Source organism: Papilio machaon, chromosome 4, assembly GCF_912999745.1.
Source record: "Papilio machaon chromosome 4, ilPapMach1.1, whole genome shotgun sequence".
Taxonomy (NCBI): Eukaryota; Metazoa; Arthropoda; class Insecta; order Lepidoptera; family Papilionidae; genus Papilio; species Papilio machaon.
This window is the reverse complement of record NC_059989.1, coordinates 1,315,901-1,337,247: the sequence shown is the minus strand read 5'-3', so window position 1 is coordinate 1,337,247 and position 21,347 is coordinate 1,315,901. Positions and strand designations below refer to the sequence as shown.

The 21,347-nt window shown below is 33.3% G+C and overlaps 1 protein-coding gene and 2 non-coding genes across 3 annotated transcripts in view; 2 read left to right on the top strand and 1 right to left on the bottom strand.

Moving 5' to 3' along the window:
* Positions 1–15,490, bottom strand: part of LOC106718512 — a 281,801-nt gene extending 266,311 nt beyond the window's left edge. Inside the window, exon 1 of the mRNA XM_014512606.2 lies at positions 15,083–15,490. Within this exon, the coding sequence (XP_014368092.2) occupies positions 15,083–15,120 (38 nt within the window). The 5' untranslated portion in view covers positions 15,121–15,490. The remainder of the gene's footprint in view (positions 1–15,082) is intronic.
* A 5,334-nt stretch (positions 15,491–20,824) lies between these two features.
* Trnag-gcc lies at positions 20,825–20,895 on the top strand. The gene has a single exon. It is a non-coding gene; the product is annotated as a tRNA-Gly (tRNA).
* A 280-nt stretch (positions 20,896–21,175) lies between these two features.
* Trnae-cuc lies at positions 21,176–21,247 on the top strand. Its single transcript has one exon. It is a non-coding gene; the product is annotated as a tRNA-Glu (tRNA).
* The last annotated feature ends 100 nt before the right edge of the window (positions 21,248–21,347 follow it).

Sequence of the window (21,347 nt, the reverse complement as noted above, 5' to 3'; positions counted from 1 at the left end):
TACTTTTACAATTCCCTATTTTAACTATTTGTTTGCGGTCACTTAGATATGATTTAAAGATTTTTAAGGCATCTCCTACTACACCAACGTCCTGTAATTTTTTTAACAATATATCGTGGCTAACTGTATCAAACGCCTTTTTTAAATCAATGAATATTCCTAATGTTATTTGTTTTTCGTCTAATTTAGTTTTTATTTTAGTGATAATATCGAGTGCTGCAGATAGAGTGCTGGATTTTGGTCTAAAACCATATTGTCCTGGATAAAAGTAATTGTTTGAATTTAGGTATGCTTCTAGTCTCCTGTATAGAACTCTTTCAAAAATTTTAGCGATTGTTGGTAGCACAGAAATGGGACGATAATTGCAAGGGTCAGATTTAGATCCAGATTTATGAATTGGAGTTACTTTCGCAATTTTCAGGCTATCGGGAAATGTGCCCTTTTCCAGACAATTATTAATGCAATTAGCCAACCTGACAGCAATCAAATTATTTATACATTTTAGAACTTTAGTATTTATACCGTCCATGCCACAGCTAGTATTCGAATCGAGACTATTAATAATTTTAGTTATTTCATCCCCTGATGTGAGACTAAGATTGGTCAATAAATTGTCTGAATTCTGCTTGCCGTAGTCTCGGGTTTTGTGATATTTAGTTGGTATTTCGTTTGCAAGTGTTGAACCAATTGTCGAAAAATATTCGTTAAAGCATTCACATATTGCAGCTAGCTCTGTAACACACCCAGATGGTGTGATTAATTTATCAATGTTTAGTTCTTCTTTTTTTCTATTATTTGACAGCTCTCTTATTAAATTCCACATCTTCCGAGGTTCCTTTTGACAATTTTTAAAATTTTTGTAGTAATAGTTTTTCTTTGTTTCGTTTATTATTTTTGTAACTAATGTTTTTTTACGCCGAAATTGTTGCGCAACGTCTTGGTCCATTGGATTGATTTTATGTTTATGCCAAAGTTCGTTTCTTTCATTAATATCTTTGATAATATCGCGATTGATCCAATCTTTCCTCGGTTGGTTAAGTATCTTAGTTTTTGTGGTTTTAAATGTTAGTGATAAAACTGTTTTAATTCACTTGAAGCAAATTGGGAAGATTAAAAAGCTTGAAAGGTGGGTACCTCACGAATTGACTGAAGCAAACCGGCAAACGCGCGTCGACTGTGGCGTTACATTACTAAACCGGCACAATAATGAAGGTATTTTAAACCGAATCATTACCTGTGATGAAAAATGGGTTCTTTACGACAATCGGAAGCGCTCAGCGCAATGGTTGGATCCTGACCAGCCAGCCAAATCCTGCCCCAAGCGAAAATTAACCCCAAAAAAGTTACTTGTAAGCGTTTGGTGGACTAGTGCCGGTATTGTTCATTACAGTTTTCTCAAATCTGGCCAGACTATTACGGCTGATGTCTATTGTCAGCAATTGCAAACCATGATGGAAAAGCTAGCGGCTAAACAACCTAGGCTGGTCAATCGCTCCACGCCACTGCTGCTTCACGACAACGCTAGACCACACACTGCGCAACAGACGGCTACTAAATTAGAAGAGCTTCAATTGGAAAGTCTAAGACATCCTCCGTACTCCCCGGACCTTGCTCCAACAGATTACCATTTTTTTCGAAATTTGGATAACTTCTTGCAAGGGAAAAAATTCAACTCCGATGGGGCAGTCCAAATCGCCTTCAAAGATTTTATTGATTCCCGTCCGACTGGTTTTTTTAGTAAAGGGATCAATTAACTACCTATGAGATGGCAAAAGTGCATAGAAAATAATGGTTCATACTTTGATTAATTAAATATATTATATTAAAAAATATTCGACTTTTTGTACCACCCATACAAAACGCCAATTTCATATGTAAGGACCTAATAAAATATAATACCAACTTAAAGATTGACGGTTTTTTTTCTTTTGTCATCTTTTACATGACAAAAAAAAAACAAAAACTGCCTATAAAATTTCATTTAAAAAAGTAAATCTTGTAGGAAAGAGATATCATTGCCGTGTTTGGCACGTAGAGACTTTGATTTGGCATGCATTTGGCATGCATTCGGTATGGTTCAAGAACTTAGCCATTGCATTGCCAAGGTCGAGACTCGGGCAGCGGGCATTCGATTGCCACTTGCCAATTACCTGGCACGCTTGGGAACACATTTTCCGGCAGCAGTTTAGAATTATCAACATACATACGTTAGTACACGTGTCTATAAAAACATAAAAGTTTACAATCTTAAGTTTCTATTGTCGAAAACATGTAAAAAAACATGCCATCTCTCTCATAATCTTTTAAAAAAAGACATAGAGATATCTTTACTAAAACAACTACGCAAAAGAAGCTGCTGACAGCAACTACTTTTTACATACCCTTTTTAACCTTATACCATCGTCATAAAGGTCAAATTTGCATAATTTATATGGCAACTATCTTAAGCGTTCTAACTTCAAGGTGAGTTGTGGAGCATATGGGATATGTTGCCGTACTCCAAAAGCCTCGGAAAGGCTTGAAGAGTCTTCATTTACTCGAGATTGCACAGCAACTGTCGGTGTCGTATAATGCAAACTAGATTCACGTCAAGGTTAACGACCTTGATTCAGTATTATTAGGGGAATTACTACAACTACTTCTGTTATTACTACTTATAGTAGATATTTTACGCTATGAGATTGCAGACGGTTACCTCATACTTTTATATCAAGTCAAATTAGTGTTAAAATAGATGACATAAATGCGAAAAGGTAAAATATTTCATGTGTTTGGATTTTATGTGAACGAATTTGCAGTCTATTACGATACTTGTAGCAGTATACCATCTGGTATGATTAAGATTGGTGTGGTAACTAAAGGGACGATATCATTAGCGTCTATCTATCAAATTTTAATATGAATTTCAGCAGCGCAATGACTTTATTAGTTCACATCGATAAATTCTCGCAAGAATCGATTTTATGTATCAATCGTATGATGTCGCAACATCGAGAACTCGACATGATCGAGTTGGAGCCAAATCGAGCGGCGAATAGACGTCCGATCGATCGTATGCAAAACCACTAATATCTAGGCTAGATTATGTCTAACATTGCCTCACACCAGTTCGTTAGGTAACACGTCCCGATGTTGATATAACTCGATTATTCTGGCGTTACTTGACACTTAGTTACGTATTTTGCGGTTAATTATAATTATTATTTACAAGCAGTTACTCGCGACTTTTTCTGCGCAGAAATAGAATAAATCTAGTTATAAATATAACCTATTTTAGCCGAGGATAGTATACCTTCCTAATAGTGAAAGTATTTGTCAAATCGGTTCAGCAATTACGGAGCATATTCAATGCAAACAAACAAACAAATATTTTATTTTTATCTACATCTTATAAAGGGTGTCTCAGTAAGAGTGCACTTTTTCATTTTAAAATAAAAACAAGTATTTTATGACAGAGTTGTGATATTTTTATTGTATTGTAAAGAAGACATGTTCCGATTAAGTATGGAATTAAAAATCTGGCAAATGACCCCCACGGCTCCGATGACAGGCCATTACTCTTTTCATGAATTTTTCTATGACTTTTGCACAGATATGTGGCTGTATCTCACCGATGACGCGTTGGATTTGGTTGCGCCGTCCTGCTGAAACCACATGTTGTCCAGATTCATACCTTTCAGTTGAGGCCACAAGGAGTCCGTAATTATATTCCTATAACGAATGCCGTTTACAGTCACTGCAATTTCGGCCTCATTTTCAAAAAAGTAAGGTCCAATCACGCCGCCTGACAGAAATCTGCACCAGACAGTTACTTGTTGTGGGGTGCATTTGTTTCTCATGGATTGCATGAGAATTTTATGAGTCCCAAATACGACAATTTTGTGTATTCACGAAGCCATTCATGGATCCATATAGATCATCGGAGAAAATGACTTTTTTCGAAAAATTGTGAAATTTAAAGTTGTTGAGAACGATGTTGTATTGATGTTTTCGGATTTTCGGCGATACTCTCGTTTACAGCAGCAATGTTTTCAGAACCGACCGGTACGTTGACGCAAAGGATTCTTATTATCATATCAATTTTTTGATCACTCTTCGAATGGTTGACGCATTAGGTGCACTTTCTCGGCTGTAATTTTTCCCATTTTTGTAATAAGTTTTCACAATTATAACGCGTTGTTCTTTCGAAAAGCGCACCTTTTTTAATAATCGGAATAAACAGAGGTGACAACTGTAAAATTTCAGACTCGCCACTTGCACGAAAAAAAAAATATTCCAATTTTAAAAAGTGCACTCTTACTGAGACACCCTATATATATAAAAGAAAGTCGTGTTAGTTACACTATTTATAACTCAAGAACGGCTGAATCGATTTGACTGAAAATTGGTGGGCAAGTAGCTTAGAACCAGGAAAAGGACATAGGATAATTTTTACCCCGTTATCTATTTTTTATTCCGCGCGGACGGAGTCGCGGGTAAAAGCTAGTATTAGTATAAATATCAAACGTAGCAGTACCTAACCTGTTTGCCATTAAATTAATATCTTTATTAATAAGTAAAAACACAGTTCTTAGGAACTACGTCTTTTCAAATCTCTGGAATAATAGAAATGTAAATAATAGATAATTAAAGTAAAATAACAATCACAATCAGTTTTTTTTTTTGTTTATTATTGTACTATTTAAGGAAAAAATTAGGTATAGTGCAAAGTAATCTGTAATCTAATTTAGCTCTTACTCAGAACATATTACTAAGCACAAGAAGTATGAAACGGAAAAGAAAAATTACACTCAATTAAATACAGAATAATTCATATAATGCGAACAGTACACTCTACAAATCCGTCTCGCACGTACACCTCCGCACAGCTGAGTACAGCTCGGCACAGTTGTATTAATGCCACATAGATTGTCCTACATTAACAAATTATACTCGCCTACTTCATTCACAACTACAGAAACAAGTCCACAAGGAAGAATTAAACACAAACATTAATGACAAGGTAGTGGCACGATTTATACCAAATAAGGTTCTTACTAACCGAATTTCCTTTTTTTGCAATGTTTCTTTTTTCTTATGCTACATACATACTAATAAAATTGGAGTGTTTGTATGTGTTATCGAAAAAAATGTCATATTTCGTAAACATTGCACGTTGCATTATAACACTATTTTATATTATTTTGTCTCTATCCGTCTGTATGTGCTGTAAGGCTGCGATTGCTCCGGGTAACCTCCGGAACGGCTGCACCGATTTTCTTTAAGTGCTCGGTGACCTCCCAATCCGGTAATAATAATGAAGTAACAGCCCGACCCGAGGCTCCTGAGGGAGCCCTCGAGACTAGTTACTCTTAAAAGAGGTTTAGGATAAGCGCCATCTGCACCCGGCCACCTCAAGCCCGATTAAACTTTAAATTCCTCCTCAAGGGAAACAGTGACTACTCAGACACAAAAAAAAATTCAGGACTTTAACAAGGTAGCTGATGCATGCGTTATCTTACAAGCTACTTTAAAAAATGTGGGCATTGACATTATTATTATTTATTTAATAATACTACAAACACTACAAAAGGATTCGTAAAACAATATTGATTCATAAACTTTCATACAATATTTACTATGAATATAATTTATTCATATAACAAACTATAAAATAAACAAACGCCCAATGGAATAATACATTATCTGTTCATCACATAAACAAGCAAAACCAATAAAAGTTGACCTTTGTTGTATCGAGAACACAACTAATATTGTATTATCAAAGAGAGAACAGTGGATCTGTTTATACTAGACGAATGAAGCAGTAAAAGTTTTTTTTTTGGCAGATTCCCAAAACGTCCCAAAAAAAATTAAAGAAATATAACCTCTATTTTTAGTATCATAAAGTAGACGAACTAAAATTTAATATAAATTTGCGGTAAAGAAACGCAATGAAACGCAGTGTGTTGCGTTAAAAAAACAAAATTATAAAATTGCACAGACTTCGATGTATTAATGATTAATGTAACTTACAATGGTTTACGTTATATTACAGTATACCACAACGTTACAAAATAATAGTAGAGCAAGCGTAACACGAAATCAACGAATAACGGTGAAATTTAACGGTTATTCTTTTGTATTGCGTACAAAACACTATATTTTCGCACGGGCAACCCTACGAGTTATAGTTTACGTTCCACGATTCTATTTAAGGCGATTCGCACACCAAGAAACTTGTAAACTGTAAATAAACGACTATAAACAATGGTGGAACGATAATTTGCCTTACTGTTAAATAATTATTTTTACGAATTAAATAAATATAGTATAGATGAGTAATTACATGTAACTATTATAGTAGTTATTTTGTAAACACGCAATGATTAATGCTTTGTTTAATTTCTTAAGTTTGATATACATTATATAATGATATAAAAAATAAATCATAATACAGACAAAGAGTTATGTATTCTGAATCATCTGGCATACTAATTTTGCTTATACATTTTGTCACACTAAAATAACAAATTACTATATCACATATATATCTAATATATAAAATTCTCGTGTCACAGTTTTCGTCACCGTACTGCTCCGAAACGGCTTGACCGATTCTCATGAAATTTTGTGAGAATATTTACTAGGTCTGAGAATCGGCCAACATCTATTTTTCATTTTTTTTTAATTGCGCGCGGACGGAGTCGCAGGCGACTGCTAGACTTATATGTAAAATTCTCGTGTCACGGGGTTCGAACTTGAACTCCTCCGAAACGGCTTGACCGATTCTCATGAAATTTTGTGAGCATATTCAGTAGGTTTGAGAATCGGCTAACATCTATTTTTCATAACCCCCCCCCCATTTAGTTTTTTTTTTAACTGCGCGCGGACGGAGTCGCGGGCGACAGCTAGTATATGTATAAAATAATAAAGAAACCTCAGTACCTTATATGCGAAATATTACCTATTTATTCGAACATGAAATTGATTTATCTTAGACAACCATATCTCCAGTCACGAATAGTTTATTTTATTTTACTTTTTTTTTCTTTATTGTTGTTACTAACATTATTTTTTTAAGCTTTTACTAAACTTAGTAAAACAATATGGATCTTTGTAATCTGAATCAAATATACATTATTATTATTATTATAGATGTGAGTCATACAAAATTATTTAATTTATATCACACAATTATATGTATCGAATTCTAATAAAAAACTGCACCATTCATGTCTGTCTATTCACCTACATACGAACGAAATATTTGAACATCTGTCGATAAAAAATGGTCCATAAAAAACATTTAATTACCCACATGTATAAAACGCTATTAAGATTTATCACTGGCGTTTGCATATTTAAATATTAGATTGCGTAATACTGCAAAAAAAGTTTATTTTTAAATATAGGTGGACATTAATTGAGGTTATATTAAAAAAAAAAAAGATTTATAGTAGCAGCCAAGCTTCAAATCTGAGAATCTACAGAGGTGAGTATGGAATTGCCTTGTATGTATGTAGTAAGAAAAACCTACGATAAGGGATTTCTTAAATTAAAAAAATCAATCTTATAAACTTTGCGACTTTATCCAATAAATTAAAATTTGAATTTCTTTAATCTTGCACATAAAATTTAATGTACTTTTTTTGGCCAGTATTCAATAGAAAGTTAGGTACAAATTACAGGGCAGTTACGTTGGTGGCCGTAATTCTGCCTTAGCAAATGCGGTGACTCACCCTAGGAAATTCATGATCATCAGCCTGCCTACTAATTAAGGGCTCGGAGCCTACCCCAAGTTAGGTGTGACTCGGCCATAGTCAACCACGCTGGCCAAGTGCGTGTTGGTTGACTTCAGACATATAATTGAATTTCTTCTCAGATATGTGCAGGTTGCAACACGATGTTTTCCTTCACCGTAAGAACGTCGAATAAATGTACATATGTAAATCGAAAGTCGAAAAACACATTGGTAAATGGCGGGTCTCGAATCCAGGACCTGCAGATTGCAAGTCAAGTGCTTAACCCCTGAACCACCGACCCTCAATCGTAGAAAATACACTCGTATTATATTATAACAAATGAAGGAACATCCATTTGATATGAAGATGTGATCGGACAATTTATTCGATTTATCCGACGGTAAAAATTACATCTAGAGTTGTCTTTAGAGTTAGAAAACTCTTTTAATGCGTCAATTAGACATAATACCTTCTTAAAAATTAAAATAAAACTTTATATAAATTTTATGTCAAAAAGTAGCGAACGAGATTACACATATGTCCATTCTTGTGACCTTATTTGAAATTTCATAATACAACTGAAAAATTACAGAACCCGATGAAAACAGTCAAATAAAAATGACTTTCCACGTAAAGTCAAGTAAGTTCAATAGTGCTCTATAGTGCTCTCTATAGTGCTCTATTGATATTTGTAGTCAGAAATATAGTCAAGGTAATTTAACAACTCTAGTGATATACGTTCCCAAGAACATGACAAAACGAGTTACAACTCTATGTGTATATTTTAAATGTCACCTCAACTGATAATTAAACAATGTCAGAAGAAAGCACTTTCAAGTTACGATAAAGGAGCGTAATTTGTTTTATCCGGCAATTACCCGGGTTAACGATAACTCGAGAAGTCATATAATTAGTGGCACGCATTATTTATAATTAAAAATAAAATCTCTGTCCTTTTTAAATACTAAAATGTTATTGCACGCGTATTCACTGAACGTTGATTATTACGAGGTCATGGTACGTATAACACAATAACAATTTAAATCATATTCTATTATACTATAATATTTTTTTTTGCTGTCCATAAATATATTAATGTTAGTGGCCAGCTTTATTAAAATGCTTAATAAAATATTAAAGTTTATTAAACACTAGCTATTGTCCGCGCGGATTTAAAAAAAAAAACTTTATTAGCAGCCTGTGTTTTCCAGACTATGTTCTACATTTACGCCAAATTTCATCAAGATCCTTTAAACCCTTCCGGAGATACATTCAAACATTTATCCATCCATCCATCTAAACTTTTACTTAAAATATTAATAAGAAATAAGATAATATTTAGATTATATAATAAAGAGATTAAAATGTAAAAATATGTTCATAGTACAAAGAATGTTTTAGAAATTTTGATGAAATATGATACCACTGGCAGCGTATAGAGCTGGTTTATATTTAAGACACGTTTCGTTGAAATTGGTGTAGAGTTTTTGATATAGTAGAAAGATATACTATTTACTGTCTCTTTCACTTTTTATAAGCTTGTTACAGTTTTAAGTAAACAAACAAGTTGACAAGTTATTCCTATATTATAATTCATGTTTTCCAAACAAAAATTATGATTTTATCATGCTTAGTGGACAGTTTGGGATAACATTTTTAAAAACGTAACTCCATTTTAGATCATATTGTTACAACCTTAATATACTAAAAAAGTTGCTGGAAGATATGGGTTTTTACATATTATATCTATACTAGTATATCTCGTTCTAGTTCGAGGAACAAAAACCTCGCCACAAGTCAAGAGTCACGGCTAAAGTAGACGTGTACGACATTTTTTGGTCGCACGCCAACTTCACTTTCTATTGATCGGACATTTCCGACGATATAATCTCTTCGTTTCCACTGCTGAAACATCTATATAAAATATCTTGTTGTCTCAGTTTTTTGTCAAAGCGAATGAAAGAGACAATTATATGTTTTAGTATGTATAATTTGGCAGTTTACGGGGTTTTAATGAATGAAATGGATGTAAGATACAAATGATTTTTGTACAAGATTTTAAAATGAACTTTGACGAACGATGTTTTAAGAAATTGACTATTATATTTAAATCACACAGAGAACACTACAAATGTTTAATTATTATAATCATAAAACAACCATAAAAACTATCATTTTATGTCAGAAGTAAACAGAGTCGGGAAACAGCTAGTTTTTTTTAAATAAAAATGTTTTTTTATTTACCGCTTAATGCATAAATGTAAGTTCTAACACGCGTAGCAACAACTATTACAGAGAAACCTGCAAACCTCAGCAATTTAAAGTAATCCAACAAAACTGTTGTCTTTTAACAATTTCTCGTTCCAGTTAAAACAATGTTAACATATTAACTTTAATCGTTTGTGTGCTATTTCCATACAATTAGCTTGCGCACGCGCACGCGCACTGACAGGTTAAACGTAATACAGACAAAGCCAACAAAAGCATAGTGAATTTTATCATCTATCTATATAAAATTAATAAAATTTGGAGTGTCTGTATTCAATATAAAAAACATATATTTCGCTAACATAATCTATTTAAGTTGTTTTCAATTTTTTGTCTGTCTGAAATTTTATATGCATATTCAATAGGGCTAAGACACTGCAACTATCTATTTTTACTACCCCTATTAAGTTTTTTTTTTATGAAGAAATAATAAATCTCTAACAATGAACAACAAAATCATAAACAAAGAAGTGACTGCAGTCACCAATGGCAATGGCGGTGGGTAAAAACTGCAAATTACATTAAAATGAGCGGGAGAAATTTCAAAGCGGGACAACGTAAGGACTTTACATATTTGCCGTGTTTTGCATTCTACAGACAGACGCCAACCTTTATAATTCACCTTTTTATACAGTAATCGTAATTTGTCTTCTAGTAATGGTCTGCGAGAGAATATCTATAATGAGTCATCTAAATTACGTGGTTGTAGTTCATAAAAAACCACATAGACTCAATCCTTGCCCAAATTTGACATCTATGTCATACTAGCTTTTACACGCGACTCCGTCCGCGCGGAATAAAAAATAGAAAACGGGGTAAAAATTATCCTATGTCCGTTTCCTGGTTCTAAGCTACCTGCCCACCAATTTTCAGTTAAATCGATTCAGCCGTTCTTGAGGTATAAATAGTGTAACTAGCACGACTTTCTTTTATATATATAGATTTAAATGACACATTTATTTAGTAACCAAAATGTAATTTAATTTTCTATTATAATAAAGTCAATAAAGTGACAACGAATGTAACGTTCTGTTATTAAATGCTTACTTTTTTATTTATGTGCAAATTTTGCAGTCGCATTGTGCAAGTGTCGCCTGCCTCTCTAATGTTAGCGGATATGGTCCAGAGAAGCTGCTTTTTATGTTCAGGGAACAGGTTTAGGAGCTCTACGCACTCGTTACGCGACGGCTAGATGATGAAAATAAATGTATGGAGTGTGTTTATTACGTAACAGGGCACGGTGAGGAATAGATAAGTTTTAAACTAAAGTTTTACTATGTTCCACTACCGAAACTGTATCAAAAAAAAAACTAGAGATGTGTCAAGGGACACCCGGATGGAACGAAGTTCCTTTCGATTAATTAGTGAAGGAACCAATGTTTATTCTATGAATAAAAAACTTAAGTCTTCACAAGAAGTACATTTTATTTCTATGAATTTTCGTTATATATTGTCACGTCGTTGCCATGGTGAAGTAGCGCTCATTCGTCGTTAACATACTTACTATAGCAAAAAGTGTCGTGACAACTTTTCGTAAGAATTTTTTCCGTCTAGCCCCCTTTCACAACGCGCGATAAGGAACTTCGTTTCAATATATTGATCCCCTTTATTCTATTGTAAAACACAATGCTGGTCGCATGACGCTCTGTCGAAAATAGTGACATCTGATAAAGATTACAGGTCCCATAAAGAATACTTAAACTTTATATAAAAACTTTTCCTCCGACGTGCCTATCATTGTGGAAACTCACAGATACAACAGAGCGATACAACCACTGAATTGAATACGATATTAAGATTACAATAAATGTGTCATCGTGGCGCATTTAATATACATCATCCTGTATCAAATGTTGAAACATTATGCCGTCCATTTGTTAAAAAGTTACCGTAATGCACACCGGCAGGAAAAATGAACACGTTTAAAAAAGTATTACCGCTTAGAAAAGTAGTCATTAGACGTAGTTATGAAGAATAGGACGTAATCTTCATATCCTGATACATAAAATGGTAGCATTAAGACTAGGTACTGTTTATAGTCAACCGGTACGCCGCCCACCCTTTCCGTGATTTCTCACTAGACGTGAACAGTTTATTACAAGATATAGATATTAAGAAGATTGCAGTCATCTGAAGAAGTATTCAAAGAAGAAAGAAGCTTTCAATTTCATCTAAGAAGCACTAGCTAAGCTTAGCAAGAAGATGAACTTATTCCTCTCCAGATAGGATCATCTTGCTAAGATGCATGATTTTTTCTTCATTGCTTATTTTGTGCAAGATTCAAAGAGGTTGTTATAAAAGTCAAACAATGTTGCTATTCATGTTAATAGCAGTACGTAGAGAAATTTTCTGCCCTCATGCAGTTTCTCGTAATTATCATTACGTTTTGTAGAATCTAGAGGAAACGTCTTACGAGTAAAATCATTAAAATCATGTTAACGATTTTATCCATATTTTATCTATTTTTATATTATACAAGGTACAACATTCAGCATATAATTTAGAATAGTTAATCATCATTTGGAAAAGGGAACCGTATGCTTCGGTAAATTCTACGCAGTTACAACTCTACTATAGTTATTTCAAATACTCGCGTGAAACTACACGCACGCGTTTGGAAACTTTCATAACACGCCGTACACCTACTTTGTAATTATCGAGCAATTAGCACCGCACTATCATGTACGGTTCCGTGAACTATTGGCACAAACACACGCATAGGATTTCAAAATAAAGGAGAAGTTCTGCGTAAATTATTTATTGGTCAATCGACTTCCAAGAAACTGCGATTGAAACCCTACAGGTCGAAAGTTTAACCTTTTTTGTGTACAATCTGTTCTTAGTAAACTTTTGCTTCTAAACGAAACAGATGTTCAATATATCGCCTTACCAAGGCCAGGTCTGAAACTTAATAATAAAGTAACAGGTATGCTCATCAAGCTGCCATTGTTCCATATCTGAATTCATTCCCTTCTTAGGCATATCCTCTTTCATACAATCCATCCTTACTTTTTTCGGCCTTCCTCTAGCTTTGTAGCTCTCTACATTCAATCTAATAACTTTCTTATTTATGTGACCATCATCTCTCTGCATATTTTTTTATTCCACGCTTTATTGCTTCTTAATTTCTCCATCTTATATAAATTCAATTTCTTAAAGCTCGTTGCAGATTTGTAATCCAAATTATAACTATTAATATTATAAATTCTCACATTATGTGAAACGCGTCAAACGTATATTTCCTTACAAAAAATTTAAAAACATACGGAACCGAAATAACTCATTAACCGCTCGCTCTTACCTAAATAACATCGCGTACCATTTTGCTTCATTTCAAAAGTAAACATTATAACATTCAATATACAATCAATTGCGAATTGTCGATAGTTTTTACGCGTTGAGAAATATCGATAGCCATCGCCTTTACAACACTATCCGACCATAGACACTTTATAGCTTGATGATGGAATGAGTAACGATGTATAAATTGGAAAGAAGGACGTTCAAATCTATCCAGCTGTATACATGCAATCAGTGTGTGTAATTTATGATCGATTTTTTTTTACATTATGTTGTCACATGTCTTAAAAGGCATACATCAACGCGATTATCTTACACTAGCTTTTACCCGCGACTCCGTCCGCGCGGAATAAAAAAAATGCACACAAGATAAAAAAGTTCCTATGTCCACCTCCTAGTTCTAAGCTACCTCCCCATCAATTTTCAGCTAAATCAGTTTGACCGATCTTGAGTTATAAATAGTGTAACTAACACGACTTTATTTTATATATAGATAGATGATCGTAGTTAAGAAGAAGCAATGAGCTAACTATAACAGTGGTAGATAAACCAAGATATATGTAGATATAGTGACATATACTAAATAGATAATACTTCTTTACCAGTTATATTGTTTTTTCCTTGAAATTTTAAAGCAGAAATGAATGGAATGAAGTCAATAAAAAGTTATAGTGAATACTCAGATCTAAGAGTCAAGGTAGTCTTAAATGACATGTTTAATCTCCCACGTGTAATAAAATTAAGCAATCGCTTTCTAATTTACACAGTACTTGTGAACATTGTGTACTACTTTCTATTAGCTTGATATTTTATATCAACCTGATAATAGCTTAATAAGGTATATACTGTCGTCTGATAGCATATATAAATTGCAATAAAGTGCAATAAATTAATTTCTCCCACGTATACAATTCAAAGTAAATATTATAGACAATTCAACAATTCTTATTTTATCATTATTTTAAATGCTAAAGATCGATAAAATACGAAGGAGCCATCGAAATTAACCAACCTCACACGAAGTAGCAATCTCACACAGTTTATGACGTTTTCTAAGAACAGCATTCATAGACGCATCCGATTTTAGGGCCGTGATAAAGCACGAATAGGTGTCACAGGTTACTTATTACGTAACTTGTTACAACGAATAATGCAACCTTTGGTTATGTTTATACATAACTTGATTAAGTAACGAAATAAACAATGAAAAGGGCTTTGATAGGTTATCAAACTTTTATACAGTGAACATTGCAAATAATAGTGACTCTTTCTCAACTTTACAACAATATTTTTAGTACGAAACTTTATCATCCCTTGTGTGCTCACTATTATTTCTTCTCAGTAAAACTGGCCAGAATTATGTAACGTAGTAAAATAAAAAAAATCGTAAAATTCACAATAATTTAAATACCAAAGTCGTTGAACTTACTATCATATTTATTTTTAAAGATTATAGTTATTTGGAAATTAACCTTATTTAAATTTAATATATTTTTATAATCAATTAATGTTAATTATATTCAAGTGTGAACGACCCTCGCAACGAACACAAAGGTGGCCAAGATCGTAGTCTAACCTGAGTATGTAAATGATTTTTTTTTTCAAATTCTTTTCATTTACGTGTATAAATTTTAAATAAATAAAGTGTGAATTTTTCGAACCCGGAATTTTTACTACTAGTACTAACTAAATGTTCCAAATACCGACTACGAAACAACTGACGTCAAAAATTCATATGAAGTATAACACCAATCATTGAATAAAATATTTTGATGATTAGTAAAACCCACCTTTTTGGTTTCCACCTCCGAATGAAAACTCCAAACATATTGAAGATATTCACTAAATCACATCACTGGCACAAAAAAAAAGAAAATTTCCTTCGAACCACAAATTTCACTGTAGTTTATTCGTCAAAATCACTTAAAAACTCTAAAACTTGTCTATGCCCGGGGCGTAAGTCGGAAAGTATTCCAAATATAAAATCACCCCATCACTGTTTACAAACAAACACGGCGTTCCAAATTCGGAAATAGAATTGACGTTTCGAATTCGACACAGTCAATATGAACGTGGATGCAGTATATTTGGTTAATAACGGAAATCGAAAATAACAAAATAAATGTAGAGACGCGACGCGATAACACACTGCACGTGTATTCCGAGCGCGCGCTGCAAGGCGACTGAGCGGCTCATGGGCTCATGACTCCCGCTTGCAGTATGCAGCTGGGCAGAGATCTATGCCCCTGTTGCTTCGTATTAATAAATTTTAGATGTCAACCGCTTCGCACCAGCGCAGCGGCCGCGGACCTGAATGGACCCGTCGCTCACTGATTTGCGACACGTACAATAATTTCGCTCCGCAATATCGATTATCTAATTTATTTTGACACTAATCTCAGTGCAGAATAAGTCAATTGATTGATAAAGGTTGTAAATGAATGATGAAGTAAATTAAAAGATATAATGTTTGAACCTTTTTTTTATATACTCGTTATTCTTATTTTTAACAAAAGTTAAAAAGCAAATTATAAAAAAAAAATCGACAAAAAGGAATATTTTTCCAACTTTTATTGGGGCTTCAATTTAGTAAAAATCACGGTGAAATAGTTCTATATTTAAAACAACAATAAACCGACTTAAAAAAAAAACAAAAAGCAAATTCTCTTGTATATGATTGACGACATAATAGGTAGGTATATATACAAAGTGGTTACATTCTACTTGTACAGCTTGAAACAATACCTAGACATATTCAAATACAAGTTACAACAAGCTAGATATAGGTGAACTTTCGTTACAACAAAATCGATATAGAATGCGGAGTTACGCCCTGGCCCAATTCGCTGCGGCGAACCGGCAACTGTTCCCGAGGGACTGACAACTCCCGACCCACTTTCTACTTCGCGGACGTGCCCTATACTATTCTGAATGAAGTTTTCTTCTATTGCACTTTATTTGGGAAACTAACGAAGACATAACAAAGAACAGACATGAGCATGCGAAAAATATTATCAGGGAAATGTAATACCCAGTAATTCTCTTCGATGAACAAATTTGCAGATAAAAAAGGAAGATCTTTTCAACTTTTATTCTATGCGGATACAGAGTTAAATTTTATTGGGTCTTTAATTTAGTAAAAAAGTTAAAAGAATGATTACTTTAGCCTTTCTATACTTAAGTAAATTTTTCAAAGTAAATGTACGCTAAGGAACCTTACCATTAACCGACTGATAATGGCACTCATTCAATCAAGATTATTCGTTCATTTCTGAATGAATGGAATAACGATCTTGAGAAATATTTTACAGATCCAATAAATGCTCTTAGTACTTTGTTTTCAATGTTTCCGACAAATTTTGATCGTACCGTTCAATAAATAAAACTTTGTTCAATGGATAATTACTTAATTTCAAACAAAAAGATGAGATATGGGTAAAAAAGATTAAATGTGGGAATACGCGAGTTCAGAGCTTGGTCGACCGGTTTCGTAAATAATGTCTTTTCAGGGGTCACCAATCCTTAATCTTAATTCTGCATCGTGTAGATCTCAATGTATCAAAAATATTACATTGACTAATTAATGCATTTATTTGTGACTTAATTGTAATAATTACACGTATGTTGTGAGAAATATATGTTTAAATGTCAAAAGGAGCCGTGTACTGGAGAGAAAGGTGAAAAATGTAACTGACAAAATTATTTTAACATAACTAATTCCTTGTACTATCGTAAAAAATAGTTTATATTAAAAATAACGATGGAAATCTGATTGATGGTTGAAGTCTCCAGCGCCCAATAACTAGCTAACCTTATAAATAAATGTGTGCCATTATGTTTTTATGGAACAAGTCATAAGATGTGCCTGAATTGTGAACAATATAGTTCGAAGATATGAAATTAAAAGTGTATACAATCTAATTTAAGTATAAAAATATAGTTTCTATATTAATCAATGTTACGCGGGCTAAAGATTGGACTCCCCTGTCTAATAGCTTTCATTGCATAGGCTGAGTGCACCGTCGTGCAGCGACCGCCATACCACTGATTATGATATTGTGATGGATGCATGTATAATTCATAAACTACCCCCTCACTAGCTATACGTAATTTGTAATAAGCCTTCACCATTTTCTAATGTTGGAAAGATTTACTATAAATTATTCTGATAAAACAAAACAACCAATGAAATGTAAACCCATATTTTTCTATGGATACAAAGATAGTTTAACACTGGCTTAAAATTTTGTGTTTTTTGTCCGTTCTTCCGATTTATAAATATATATATTCTCATTAGGCTTTCATTTTCATTTATGATCGAGTACAACATATCGTAATTGTTTTACTAAATAAGAAGCTAACTTTGCCTAAAATGGTGTGAAGTACAAACAACGTTTTTACCCTTCAGAGTTCAAGGGTCACAAAACTTTATTCATTCGTTTAACATAGCATCAAAAAGACAGTCAACAAACCTCAACTGCACTGCATTTATCATTTCTCGCAAGTGGCCGCGAGCTACAAATGTTTCCAGACATTCAAGGAATTAGCACATCTCTCGACACCTGATATTTGCGTAATGGCAACACGGAATCGCCTCTAGCGTTGACATTACCTAGTATTACCGGGCCAGTAAGTGGCCAAGTTCAAAGTATAATCAACAGGTTGTTCTGTGGTTCTCTTAGTCTATATTTAATTGAACTACATATAGGAGACGGAACAAATAACTAAAAAATGGTCGTGTTATTTTTAACCGACTTCATTATTATGCACAACTGAAAATCGGAAAGATTGTAGTAAGTAAGGATGAAAACAAACTTTACTTCGATATAGGGGAAATTCTTAACAACTTAAAAGCTTTTCCATAACAAGTACCTAGTATTATAACTTAAGTGTCAGGTAACATGAAGCTAGCAAACTACAGGCTTAAGGGCTGTCAATATATTCGAAGGATTTAATAGTCCTTGAAACCTCAACCTTCATGTCGTGATATTTAATGGCACAAAATATCTCTAGAGCGAACCTGTAAACATAACGTGATATATACAGAGATCTGGTCGATGTACTAATTTCAGCTATTCTTTTGTTAATTAGTTGGAACTTTTTTTTAAATACAACTGCCCATTGTAATTAGGTGAGCTCGTAGTAAATAAATTTTCCGTTCCTACGTCACGAAGCATCATAAATTATCTGAGCATAGCGTGACAACCTTAGCGGCCAGCATTCCCCTTTGGGGGCTTCTCGACCTAGTTTTGAATAAAATTATAATATATACTTCCCTTTGCCTATCCTAATAATTTGTATATTTATTGTATCGGACATAAGACAAAATTGGAATAATTTACATATTCCTTTTTAAACTCTACACTACACACACCAATTCGAGTCCTGTGGACGAAAAAAAAGTACAAACGCTATAAATTTAATTCGACATTATTGTTTTAAGCATAATTTTTGGTACCGGTGGCCTAATTTTAGTCCTCTTTCCCTTCCCATCCTTCCCTATTAAGAAAGGTCTTAATAGGAAAGGATGGGAAGGGGAAGTGGATTTGGCGGAAGAGGGGACGCATAGGAAGGAGAAATATCCTCTTTCTGTGCGTCCCCTTCTCCGTTGATTAAAGGTAGGCAACGCATCTGCATTTGCGGATGTCTATGGGCAACGGTCGCCTTGCTACTATGGCGAATCCAGGTGGCCGTTTGCTCGTTTGCCACCTTACGTTATATTTTTTTTTAAATCAATTTCACACAGAGGTTGCAATAAATCCATATTTAATATATCAAATATTGAATACGTTTTGACTGTGGTAAATACGTTTACCACAGTCATTTCATTGAAACAGTTTCACACTGAAATTTAGTCGGGAGTAGAAAGTGAGATAATTCAAATCGATGCGTATAGTATAGGACGTGCTCCGGGGTATCAAGAACTGGGAACCTGGGAACCGTGGCATTGCGGCTCGACGTGACTGGAATTAGGTCACACCGTTGATTGTCCAAACAAGAACAATTTATATTATCATTTTACATAATTTTATCATAAAACATTGAGTTAGGTAAAAAAAATATGTAAATTAAACTCATCTTATTTACAAAATTTTCTCTATTGTTCTCGTCACAAGATTTTTATTGAATATTTTTTAAGCATTATCTTTCTGTAAAACAAAAAGGTTATCCTTAATATTTTTATTTATTATATGAATCCTTTGTTCAATATTGTTATTTTATACTAACTATATGTTGTTTCTACATAGTTCTACTGTTACGTCATATTATCATAAATAAATACCTACATATATGTCTTTTAGTTGATAAACTTATGCATTCCTAAGTTAGGTACAAAAATGATGCATGAATTGTAAAACATATATTATATCCATGACGTATGTTAAACATATGTTATATTATCTTGTACATAAATGAGACAAAAATCCATATTTAATTATTTTTTCTCTATGCGTTCCTAAGTCAATTATCATGGACGGTTTTCTGACAACGGCATCTTAGTCTAAATCACAGCTTAGTTTGACTTCTGTTTTGTACTACACTTCGATGTTATATTTGATAGCTGTTCTCTCAGACGTAGTCCAAGGCAACAGCTAGTTTATAATATTAGTAATATGTTGGACATTTTAAATTCTTACCATTTTACATCGCATTAAAACAGATGCTGATTTCAGCAATTGTAACATAAAATACACGTAAAGTAAATCACAAATAGCGTCAGCAATTACTAGACTAGCATAGAATAGCATAAACTGCGTGCATGGTATGACGCGGTCGCAGGTTCGACGCTCGCACCACGCCGACGTAATGGCGATGGCAAATAAGCGAAAGTAAAGGTATGTACACATTAACTTGAAAATTAAACATTATTGTTTTATTTAAAACATCTTAAAGTGAAATACACAAAGAATAGTAATAGAGTATCACAAAAAAAGCTTCGTAAAACGGCTCTATCTTAATTAATTATGTACATAATATATTGAACTGAACTTTAAATTATTGATTTATCTTTGGACTAGAGTTAGAGTTCCGAAATACTAAATGAAAAACAAAACTTAACTGTTACTCAACACATTATAATTTCATGGTGAGTTGATATTAGGCGGTGTTTTCAATAAATTTATTCTTCAGTATTTAATTACGTCGTATAGATACAAATATTATGAATAAAATTTGTAAAAAAACAGTATACCTACGACTATGTGTACGCACCTTAATGCGTCTCGCATGTTCGCTAAGCATTCATAACATAAGGGCACTTCAGCGAAAGCTGTCAGTGATATAGTCCCGCCCGTCGTCTGGGCATACGTTTTTGTTATATCAAGTGCCATACACCGACTCAACGTTAAAATTATTTTACCAGCATGTAACTAGCTTTTACAAAAATAATACATTTTATAGTCATAAAATATATTATTATTTACTTACAAAAAAAATCCGCGTGGTAAATAATGTATATTTTTTATTGAAATTGATTTCTAATTAAAAACTACAATTTTGGACTAGATGGTTCTTTTAAGATCAATACATAAGCATCGATGGTTCAGTGGTAGAATGCTCGCCTGCCACGCGGGCGGCCCGGGTTCGATTCCCGGTCGATGCAACTCTTTTTTTGCGTTTTTAAAAGATCAAAATTTCCATTTTCATAAATTACTAACACTAAATACTTTTGATGATCTTATATGTTGACTGCATCTGGTGAAAGCAACAAAAATAAACTTTATTAAAGTTCTTAACAATCTGTATGATAATTCATATAAAACATTAGATAAACTGAAAATGTACTGATCTTATTTAACAAAAAAATTATTCATTCATCAAAATATTTAACAAACATTATTAACTTTCCAAATGTAATAAATAAATTCAGTCTTTTAGCATCATCCGATATGGTCTAGTGGCTAGGATACCTGGCTCTCACCCAGGAGGCTCGGGTTCGATTCCCGGTATCGGAAGCACCTTTTTGCGTTTTAAATTTTTGAAAGAGAACGAATTATAAAAATTGAAAAAAAAATAACTTTAAAAAATTAAATAACTATATTTTTTATCCCCCAT